This window comes from Bos mutus, chromosome 23 (assembly GCF_027580195.1).
Source record: "Bos mutus isolate GX-2022 chromosome 23, NWIPB_WYAK_1.1, whole genome shotgun sequence".
Taxonomy (NCBI): domain Eukaryota; kingdom Metazoa; phylum Chordata; class Mammalia; order Artiodactyla; family Bovidae; genus Bos; species Bos mutus.
In genome coordinates this window covers 32,820,469-32,832,616 of record NC_091639.1, presented here as the reverse complement: position 1 = coordinate 32,832,616, position 12,148 = coordinate 32,820,469, and the positions used below count along the sequence as shown (strand labels likewise).

General features: G+C 40.4%; 1 protein-coding gene across 1 annotated transcript in view; it reads right to left on the bottom strand.

Annotated features, from left to right (window-relative positions):
• XPO5 (exportin 5) overlaps positions 1–12,148 on the bottom strand; it is a 44,290-nt gene that overhangs the window by 25,780 nt on the left and 6,362 nt on the right. The window contains exons 6-13 of the mRNA XM_070361356.1: positions 11,841–11,867; positions 11,153–11,338; positions 10,446–10,522; positions 5,924–6,023; positions 4,769–4,852; positions 4,028–4,153; positions 2,944–3,034; positions 1,295–1,423 (exon numbers count right to left, since the gene is read on the bottom strand). Of these exons, the coding sequence (XP_070217457.1) occupies positions 1,295–1,423; positions 2,944–3,034; positions 4,028–4,153; positions 4,769–4,852; positions 5,924–6,023; positions 10,446–10,522; positions 11,153–11,338; positions 11,841–11,867 (820 nt within the window). The remainder of the gene's footprint in view (positions 1–1,294; positions 1,424–2,943; positions 3,035–4,027; positions 4,154–4,768; positions 4,853–5,923; positions 6,024–10,445; positions 10,523–11,152; positions 11,339–11,840; positions 11,868–12,148) is intronic.

Below are 12,148 nucleotides of genomic sequence, written 5' to 3'. Positions count from 1 at the left end.
CTCAGAAACCACTAGGTAATTTCACAGTTGAAGGAACAGGATAATCTAACCCTGCTCAGCCAGGGAAAAGAAAACGATGAAAAGCAGAAAGGGGTCCTTATCCTGCTTCCACCTCTAAAAATGAGCTATCTAGATTTACCTCTGTGAGCCTTGTCTGCAAAACCAGTTTGACTACTGAATGAGAATATACACATAATCATCAAAACCAGTGCCTGGCCAATTAGACAATTGAGAAATATTAATTTCCCCTTCCTTCCCCTTTATAATCTGTCCATGGGAATCTAAATAAAGATATCTAAACCATAAGGAATCCCTCCAACAAGGAACTGATAATTAAGATACAAAACTCTGCTTCACATCCAGCAGTCTCATGACAACTACAAGGGCTGTGTGCAGATAATGGTGCCCCCTCCAATTTCACAAGTATCATCGAAGCACATCACTCAAACAGCACGGCACAGGCCAAAGGAATCCCAAATTACTTTTCCTGCTGCTGCACAGTGCTCACATTTACTAGCTTCATCTTGCTACACAACCTGTTCAGGCCTCCGTGAATACTGAAGCTACTAATAGATACCAGGGACCTTCAGAATACATTGCGAATACACAAAACTGAATGTCCCATGAACGTCAAGTACCTAGTGTACTTGCTAACTGATCATAGCATGGAGCTTTTCCAAAGCAGTGACTTAAACCCTTCCCTTAAAACCCTCTCGCCCCCCGCATGCATTCATAAGATGACAGACAGCAGATACAGAAAAGTTACCTGCCCTACGCTTTTGGGTAGGGGGGGCTTATTTTGATTTTACATAAAGTGACATTTCCCAAAGACTTGGAGGGGAGTTGAGCAATATGGGAAACCCCTGCACTGCTCCTGCTGAACATAACAAGCCATTCTTTTCCAGTTTAAGAGAAATGCTATGCAAAAACTTTGTTGAATAGCTTTAAAAAGTTAGGTTGAGACATGTTGTTAAGACGGTGCCTGAGGTGAAGTAGTAAAATGAACAATAAACAACTGGTTGACTCTGTTAGAAAGGAAAAATGAAGGCAAAACTGACAGGGTCATGGTTTTCCCTAATTAAAACAGAATTACAATCTGCATTACATCTGTCTTCTCTGTGTTTTCCAATGAAAAGGCTCACTCTCTAGGATGGGAATAGGCAGTGAGCAAAGCTATTTCTGAACACTACTATCATAATGTATTGATATAGATGGGGCTCAGAGGTTTATTTCTATGCAGTTTTGATAAAATACTTCACTAATGTTTGGGGGGAGAAAACAAAAAAAGTCTTACAGTTCATGGAGCCAGGGTCAATAGAAGTTGAGAGCTGATACTTCAGCCACTCCCCAGCCATCTGGAAGCTAGTCTTGGGATCCAAACGACATGCTAACCTTATTACCTCTCCTTGTTGGGCCCGAGAGGCTGCCAAGAGAAAGACATGAAGCAAGGATCAGAGTATCATAGATACTTAGGTAACGTTTATTCATTCATGCACCCCAAGAGAAAAATAATCAAAAAGATTCTGTTTTGAAGAAAGAATCTAACAAATGTTCACTAAAGCTTTGTTAACAAATCTAGAAATTTTCCAAAATAAATTCTAAGAAGCTGTCACACCAGCTAAATCCTCTAAGCGGCAAACCAAACAGAAACTCCCCTTTCTGTTGGAATTAAAACATCAAGTTGGTACAAATGTAAAATGGTATGACTGCTGAAGAAAATGGTCTGGCAATTCTCCAAAACATTAAACATGGAATTACCATATGATCTGGTAATTCCCTTCCTAGGTATATACCCTAGAAAACCAAAAATATACGTTAACTTAAAAACTTGTACACAAATGTTACAACATGATTCTTAAAGCCAAGAAGTGAAAACAACTCAAGTATCTATCAGCCTATCAACGGATCAATAAAATGTGGTATATTCATATAATGAAATATTATTGGCAATAAAAGAAATGATAAACATTACATGATCAAAGTACTGATAAACATTACAGTATAGATTAATTGTTAATATATTACACTAAGAGAAAGACAGCAGTTATCAAGACAATACACTGTATGATTCCATTTATATCAGATGCTCAGAATAGGTTAAATAAAGAAAAATAAATGGGTGGTTTTCCAGACGGATACAAGGGTCGGGAGATGACTGCTAATGGTTACAGGGTTTCGTGAGATCAAAAAACATCTTAATATGGACTGTGGCTGTAAAACTGAAAATACACAAAAAAACCTCCACTGCATTGTATACTATAAATGGGTGAACTGTATGATTAATGAATGATCTCAGAAAAGTTGTTATTGAAAAAAGATGGGGAGAGGAAGTGTGGAACCAAGCTATAGAAAACCTAGAACAGAATTAGGAATTGTGAGCTTTCCTTCTCTCTTTTAGAAAAAAAGACCTACAAAGTAACATGGTATTTAATTCTAATATATTAAAAAAATCAAAGTGCCTTACATATGGTTACCATCTCTAAACATCAATGTCCAAAGAAAGTGTGCATGTGCGTATTTTAAGAGAGAACACCAAGCCTGGAATGAGTGCAATCCCAGCGCCCTCTGCCAATGTGTAACTGGAGATTAAACAGACTGCTGTCCACACTTGGGGAGGGGGCACTTCCCAGGTGGCTAAGTGGTAAAGAATCCACCTGCCAAGCAGGAGACATGGGTTTGATCCCTGGGTTGGGAAGATGCCCTGGAGAAGGAAATGGCAACCCACTCCAGTATTCTTGCCTGGGAATCCCATGGACAGAGGAGCCTGGCGGGCTATAGTCCACGTGGTCGCAAAAGAGTCAGACACACGACCTGGTGACTAAACAATGACAACAACATCCAGACTTGGGGCTCTATAACATAGAACCCTGGCTCATGCACCATGACTCAACGCTAGATGCCATGCTGAGACTGCTGGGAAAAATTTCAGGACAGTTCACTCACAGTTGAAGAAAGCATTGAAGTCCTCATCGCTATCAAAATCAAATCGAGAGTATTCACAGCTAGGGCTGTCAGTTTTAGAAGGAAAGCCCATCTGGAAACAGAAAGATAATTGGGGGAGGGAATGAAAATGGACCCACTGAAAGAGTTTTCAATTTTAGGAGCTCAGAGATCTTTCATTTAAGAAGAGCTAAGGGTTTACATGAGTTCAGGGTTTTATGATAAATAACTGCTTCTGTTCTACACCAAGTCCACAATTTGTTCCCAGTTGGAATAGTCCTGGGAGTTGCAGAAAGAGAACAGTTTTATTTGATACTCTCTTTCAAGTTTCTTATGGAAAATTAAATTCTGAAATCAGTTTAAGGTCTTAGAGTATAAAAATGTCTCAAAATAAAGTGCGAATACAGCAAACAATAAGTAGAATTGAGACTATTTGTCTTCTTAGATGTTGAACCCTGGGAATAAGCATGGGACTTTGTGTTTCATTCAAAAAGTACCAAGGACCACGACGGCAGAGATCTGGAACACAGTGCTCTACCTGAATCCCTTGAGGAAATAAGAGAATCCTTGAAGGGGTCCCATTCTCTGATGTTATAAATCAAGAATAAGTATCTGTCAGTTGCCAAGAGCCTCGAGGAGACCTCCGCGTGTTCATAAGCAACTCTCGACTGAGGGAGTGAGCAATCTGCTTCCACTCTCCCTTTCTTCTCATTCACATTCCTGACTCTCATTTGGCCTTCAGAGAGTCAGATATTCACTTCCTTTGGGCATCGCCCTGACTCCACCCTCCATTCTGCTTTTAGCTTCTGAAAAGCAGTGACCACATTTTATGGTCACCGTCACTGCTCTCATCCTACCACTTCTTTTTCCTAGCACTCGGCTCAACACTTGGCACCTAAGTGCTCGCAAATATCAAAGAGTAGACACAGTAGTGAGTAGACATAGTAATGAGTTTTCTTTTTAAGGAATCAAAGACTAATATGCCTAAGGAAAGGATCTCAGTGACCAACACAGGGCTGTCAGTGGTGCCATCTAAGTCTTAAGATGTGTATTCACCTACATTCCACTTTAGGGTCCCACTGCATACCTTGACCAAGTTAGTCATAGAAGCACGCAGATATTTTGGTATTATTGCTAATAGTAAAGGGTCTCGGGATAGGATCTCATGTCGAAAGAGGGCTCCCCAAGTCATCTGAGTTGAAGAGCGCAAAAACTAAAGGAAAAAAAGAAAAACAGTCGGTTTAAGGATTTAAGTTTTATATAACCAAGACTATTACTTAGCTCAGCAATTATCCACTGTATTTTTCCATGGAAATTAAGTTCTGTAATACTTTGACTGAAACTGTCCATACTGGAGTACGTCAGCAATGACTGGTCACTACGGACCATACAGTAAAAGTAAGACAGGCTGTGGGTCACGCGCAATACCCAGAGAATGAGCTGAACTCTACCACTTTTATGCAAGAAAGCAGACAGACACCTCAGGATGATACTACAAGGAAAATCTTGGATTGGATGAAAATTTTGTAATAACACAATTAATCAAACCTTTTTATTTAAAGTATGCTTAGTAGCAAATTACCTGAGAAACACCTCACATCTGATTGAGCATTATCAGAATGGTATTACCTGAGGGGGTAATTGCTGATCTAGACTGCAAAAGCTAACTTGGGAAGAAGATGCAGCAATTCTCTTAATGAAATCCCACTAAAGTAATTCCCCAGGATCTTAAGAGTCACATTTTATATGTGAGCTGCTAATTATTTCAGGTCATAGCACTTGATTTTAATTTACTAAAATTTTGATTAGTTATTGCCATAAAGTTTACCTGACTTGGATGAGTTGTGAAAGCAAGAAAAGATTCCAGGTATTTTCCAAAGTTTGCTGGTATTTCTACATCAGAATCCACACCCTGTAGGACAAAAAGGCCGCTATATTAATAATGCTGATGGGGAGGTCAGGGTGGAGAGTGGAGTAAGACAACTTATATCCTCAAAACTTTCAGTTTTGAAAGGACTTTATTATACTTCCTTGTGGCCTAAGGAAGACATCATTTCAAGGGCAAAACCCCAGAAAAGCTGCTCAATCATCATTAAAGTCTATTGGTTCGGTGGTTAAGAATCCACCTGCCAGTGCAGGGGACACAGGTTCGATCCCTGGTCCAAGAAGATTCTACATGCCTCAGGGCAACTAAACCCGTGCACCACAACTACTGAGCCCACTCGCCTAGAGCCTGTGCTCTGCAACAAGAGGAGCCACCGCAATGAAGAGTAGCCTGCTCACCACTACTGGAGAAGACCCTTGCACAGCAATGAAGACCCAGCACAGCCACAAGTAAATGAATAAAAATTAAAAAAAAAAAAAAAAGAATATTCATTTCAGAAATCACTTATTTCTTCAGACCTGGTCTAGTCACATATCTGTGACTCAACCGATTAAATAATCCCTCGATGGTACACATCTTATGCCTGAAACTTCTATCCCCTCAAGCCATTCAAGCCACCAAAAAAGGCACTGATATCAAGTACAAAAGTCTGTACCAACATTCGATCTTTGAACATGTAAGGGAGTTATTTTCAGGTCAATCAGACTAAAGATTTTTTTTAAATGATTCAATAATATATCCTTTAATTTGGGAAAAGGGTTCTTTATTCGAATCCATGTTTCATGATCTAATAGGACTTTTTAAAGGGTAAGGCAACAGGTAGACTAAAGTTTTACAAGTACCAAAATGAAGAGAAGCAACACTGATTTTATGGAATAACAGATGTGAACATTTACTATAAATATTAATAACTGACATTAAATAAATCTCTATCATTCAAATTCAACTAAGATAATTTAATCTACAGAATTATAAGAAATAATTTGTAGGGCAATGTTCCCTCAGGCTAAAGTCAAGGACACGTGTTACCCCTTACACAAATACAACTTTCTAAATCCTGTCCTCAGATGGCCTTGAAACGCTCCAGAAAGTGCTCACCAACAATGCACACAGCTGATTGCCCAGGGCACGCAGCACCTGACAGAGTCTCTTCAGGAAGACATAGTGTTTTTCGACTAAGCCTCCTCCATCAGCGGTCCTGTGAGATGAGAGGACAGTGAGATCAGCAGCACATCAAGAGCACCACAGATATTCCCCTGGAATAGACTGTATATGGTCTGTGCTCCAGTATTCAAATTTCAGGTGATTGTTACTGTTGGAAAAAAAAAAAAAAAATCAACCCCCAGACCTCCAACCAAATGCTGAAAGATCGATGAGGAAGAGGGTTCAATGCAATCTCATCCTTTAAGAGGCACCCTAATTTGGGGTATTATATGGTACTGGGGTATTTTGGAATAGTAATGTAAACTCTAAGCATGACTCCACAAAACAATGCATATAAGAAACTGCATGAAAAGACAGCAATACCTAGGAAGGACTCGGATCCCTAGGGAAGCATGTAGTAACTTCTTAAACCACTGACAAAATCAAAAGGACTATACTCAAGAGAGTGAGGGACTTCCCTGGTGCTACAGCAGATGGGAATCCACCTGCCAAGGCGGGGGACAAAGGTTCAATCCCTGGTCTGGAAGATTCCATACGGTACAAAGCAACAAGAGAACCACTGAGATGAGAAGCCTGTGCGTTGCGATGAAGAGTAGCCCCTGCTTGCCACAACCAGAGAAAGCCCACACACAGCAATGAAGGTCCAAGTACGGCCAAGGACAAATACACAATAAATAATTATTACAGAGACAGAATGAAAAGATTAGTGATAGGCTGGGCGAAAATATTTACAAAAGACACATTCGATAAAGACTATTATACAATATACACAAGAACTCTTAAAACCCAATAAAAAAACTCTGATTAAAAAATGGGCCAACAGACACCTGATCAAAGAAGATACTCAGATTAGAAATAAACATATGAAAAGAAGCTCCCCATCAAACTGCTATCAGGGAATTGCAAATACAAAAATGAGATAGCACTACACACCTATCAGAATGGCCAAAATTTGTAACTCTGAGAACACCAAATGCTGGGGAGGATAAAGAGCAACAGGAACTCTTATTCATTGCTGGTGGGAATGCAAAATAGTTCAGGCACTTTGGAAGACACTTTGACAGTTTCTTATAAAACTAAACATACTCTTACCATATGATTCAGTAATCACACTCCTTGGTAACTATCCAAAGGAGCTGAAGACATCTCTATACAAAAATCTACATATAGATATTCACAGAAGCCTTATTCCTGATTGCAAAAACTTGGAAGCAACCAAGATGCTCTTTAGTAGGAGAACGGATAAACTTTGGTACATCCACACAATAGAATATTATTCAGTGGTAAAAAGGAATGAGCTGACAAGTCATCAAAGACATGGAGGAACTCTAAATACATGATCCCGAGTGAAAAAAACAACTTGCAAAGGCAGCACACAAGGAAATCAACCCCGAATATTCACTGGACAGCCTGATGCTGAAGCTGAAACTCCAATACTTTGGCCACCTGATGCAAAGAGCCAACTCATTAGAAAAGATCCTGATGCTGGGAAAGACTGAAGGCAGGAGGAAAAGGGGATGACAGAGGGTGAGATGGTTGGATGGCATCACCAACTCGATGGATATGAGTTTGAGAAAGATCTAGGAGTTGGTGAAGGACAGGGAAGCCTGGTGTGCTGCAGTCTATGGGGTTGCAAAGAGTTGGATATGACTCGGTGACTGAACAACAATACAACATCCTAGAAAAGGCAAAATTATGGAGAAAGTAAAAAGGTCAGTGGTTGCCAGGGATTGGGGTGGGAGAGGAAAGAACGGGCAGAGCATAGAAGATTTTAAGGGCACTATAATGATAACGCTGAAGCCCACAGCATGTACCCATAAAAGGTAGAACACAATATGTGTAACATGCTGTATAACACACTGTGTGTCATTGTAAGTTCCTCATCCGTTGTAACATCTGTCAGATCATAGGAAAAATAAGAGAGTTCCAGAAAACACCTACTCCTGCTTTATTGACTACGCCAGAGACTTTGACTGTGTGGATCACGACAAACTGTGGAAAAATCTGAAAGAGATGGGAATACCAGACCACCTTACCTGCCTCCTGAGAAACCTGTACGTAGGTCAAGAAGCAACAGTTAGAACCGGACATGGAACAAACAGACTGGTTCCAAATTGGGAAAGGAGTATGTCAAGGCTGTATATTGTCACCCTGCTTATTTAACTCATATGCAGAGTACATCAAGTGAAATGTTGGGCTGGATGAAGCACAAGCTGGAGTCAAGACTGACGGGAAAAATATCAATAACCTCAGAAATGCAGATGACATCACCCTTCTGGCAGAAAGCAAAGAGACACTAAAGAGCCTCTTGATGAAGGTGAAAGAGGAGTGAAAAAGCTGGCTTAAAACTCAACATTCAAAAACTGAAGATCATGGCATCCAGTCCCATCACTTCATGGTAAATAGATGGGGAAACAATGGAAACAGTGAGAGACTTTATTTTCTTGGGCTCCAAAATCCCTGCAGATGGTGACTGCAGCCATGAAATTAAAAGATGCTTGCTCCTCAGAAGAAAAGCTTTGACAAACCTAGACAGCATATTAAAAAGCAGGACATTACTTTGCCGACAAATGTCCATGTAGTTCAAGCTATGGTTTTTCCAGTAGTTGTGTATAAGCTGAGCACCGAAGAATTGATGCTTTTGAACTGTGGTGTTGGAGAAGACTCTTGAGAGTCCCTTGGACTGCAAGGAGATCCAACCAGTCAATCCTATGGGAAATCAGTCCTGAATATTCATTAGAAGGACTGATGCTGAAGCTGAAACTCCAATACTCTGGCTACCTGATGCGAAGAACAGACTCATCTGAAAAGACCCTGATGCTGGGAAAGATTGAGGGCAGGAGGAGAAAGGGAAGACAGAGGATGAGATGGTTGGACGGCATCATGACTCAATGGACATGAGTTTGAGCAAGCTCCAGGAGTTGGTGATGGACAGGGAGGCCTGGCGTGCTGCAGTCCATGGGGTCACAAAGAGTTGGACACGACTGAAAGACTGAACTCAACTGAAGTTCATCAACTCTAACAAATGTATCACTGCTGTGGGGGGAGGTCTATAATGGAGAGGCTGTGCATGTGTGGGGGCAGGGAGCATATGGGAAATCTCTGTACCTTCCCCTGAATTTTTCTGTGAACCTTAAACTGCTCAAAAAACAAAGTCTTTTTTTAAAAGACTGTATTAAAAACATTAACTTGGTGTCTCATTTCTCCAAGTCATTTAGTTCAGATGAATAATCACTTAGGTGCTATTTTAGAGTGCAAATAGCTCTTTAAATTAAAAAGAAAATTTTTATTTAGTGGCAAAACCTGACCTAAAATGATGTAGCACAATTCACACTCACAAGAATTAATCAGGACTGGTGTGGACAGCAGCCATGGAGGCAGTACACTATAATGCAAAAAGCATGGGCCTCGGGGTAAGAAAGACCTAGGTAGGTGCTAGTGATGCTGAAAGGCAGTGTGGCACCTGGTTTCTGGTGCTGGCTCTGAAGTCTGACCACCTGGTTTGAATTACAGCTTTACTAACCAGTACCAGTGGCACTAATGGAGATGGGATACCTCAGTGGGAATGTCATAATCTTTAGGGAACTAAGAAATGGGACTTGGAAACAGTAACTAAAGTGGCTACCCAAAAGACACATTATTCATTTAATTAACAAGCCTCCTTAAAAACAGACCTGTAGTATCCACAGGAAAGAAAGCCATCATAAAATCTGTGTTAGAATGGACAGTGAGAGAGTTCAACTAATACATATGTGTCTCACATCTTTTCATTTGTCCTTGGCACCAAAAGTGAAGAGTATGGAAGAAAACTGGGTGTTGTGACAGTTTGAACTACTTATAATACACAGTTCTATCTGACTCTTGGGTAAGAAACACATATCAGGAAATGCTTTAATATTTTCCAGAGCAATTAGAAGAAAATAAGCACAAGCCATTATTTCAGGACCTAGAATGTGTTTACAGGTTGGTGGAATATGAGTGGGTGCTAAATCAACAGCCACAATTTATTTCTAGCAGAAGGTCTTCAAAAAGGCTAAACAGTCCCTTTAAGGGTGCCTGATTTTTCTTCTAAAAACAGGGAATTCCTGGTGGTCCTGTGATTAAGAATCTGCCTTCCAACGCAGGGGACATGGGTTCCATTCCTGGTTGGAGAACTAAGATCCCACATGCCAACTAAGCCTGCATACCTGGACTAGAGAGCCCACATACATTGCAGCCAGAGAAGCCTGCACACTGCAATGAAGATGCAGCATAGCCAACACACACACACACAGACACAGACATGGCAAAATAAACCATAAGAACTTCACACTGTCCTTAGAATAAAGCTCAAACTTAAAACAAAACCCAAAAAAACAGTTGACTGACTGCTAACAGATAGGAACTTTGGATATATCTAAATAAGATACAAAAATGACAAAGAAATTAGAAATCACATAGAAAAGTAGACACTCACTGTGCAGCGGAGAGTATATAATGCATGGCAACATCTCCAAATAAGACCATCAAGGGCTTCCGGTCTTCCAACTTGCCCTAGACCCAATTTTAGGGAAACACAGGTAATACAAACTATGTTACTAAAGACTTCTAAGTACTAACAACTTCTACGGCTATACTGACTTCCTAATTTTCACATAGCCCTGGGGCTAACTGAACACTGGAAAAAGGTCAACTCTTTAAATTGAAATCTGGATAAGACATATTTTAAAATGTGTTGGTGCTCCAATTAAATAGATGAATAAAAATTAAATATGCTGGGTAATTATGATGATATGAAAACAAATTACATCTAAACATAACATTCTTCATGGAGAAAAGTCATGATCTCATTTGTTAGCTAAATCAGCTATAAAGTCAGTTAAGTCACCTTCTACAATTCTTTGACATAACACTGTGAGTTTTAACATGACATATATACAGTTTTTCAAATGTGAAGCACCAAAACCCACAAATGTTTCAAGACCCATGTAGCCCTATACATCTCTGTATATCCTGCCAGTGGATTCCTAGAATACCGGCAAACTGTTGTGCAAAAGGCTTGAGTCAAGTAAAAGAAACAAAACACCTAACCCTTTAAATGCCTTTCACCACAGCATGGAGTGGAGCACACACAGGCATCCCTCAGAGGCTGAGGATCCAAGTCAGCCTGAAGTGGCAACTTACTTTCCTGCTGACCGCGATGAGAAGACACTCAGCTGCCCCCAGCTGAAGCTCCTGTTCGTTCAGGAGCAGGCACAGCACCTCCAGGAGTTTGCAGTTCTCAGCAGTAACGTGACTCATGGGCACCCAGTCAATGTAGCCTGCCAGAGTGTTCAGCGCCGCGACTCCTACTCGACAGTTTGCTTGGGCCTGCATGAAAAGAAGTAACTCTTAACCGTTAAGTCCTCACTAACAGGCAAGAAAGCTGTGGTTATACCCAACCTCCTTCTGTTTTCTAATTCTAAAAAGAAAACAATGGAAAAAAATTGCTCACACAACAGTTATTGATAGGCAACTAAAAGGTTTTTTCTGATACACAATCATTTCTCAGACAATGGCGCCTCAATGTCCGTCAATAAGACCACACTGGCATGTGTGGTCATTTTATGTCCTTCAAGCAATCTCAGATATTATAATTTTAACTCCCTTTCACCATAGCTAAGTGATGAAATAAACCAAGGCTGAAGGAATTCCCTGGTGGTCCAGTGGTTAAAACTCTGGAGTTCGATGCTGAGGGCATGGGCTTGATCCCTGGTAGGGGAACTGAAGCTCCTACAAGCCGCACAGCATGGCCAAAAACAAAACAAAACAAGGCTGAGGTCACCCTCCACCAGGTGTATGCATCCCCGTGTGCTCCACAGAGAGCTCTTACCTTTGACTCCTGAGAATTATCTGTCTTCTGAAAGAAAAGAAGTATAAGGATCGCAATGTTTTTAATGAACAAAAGGCTGTGTAATAACTTCCCACCCCCATAATCTAGGCCCTCAAACAACGATTTTCAAATAGACTCAACTTTTAATTTTGGAACAGAAGACAACTTTACTAAGAACACATAACTGATATTCTCCAGAGGAGGACAGGTTATTTTAGTTTTAGTAATAAGACAGAAGGTTAATATTTAAAGAGCTTACATAAATTTATTAGAACATTAAGATCCAAAAAGACAGTTTCAAAGCGCAG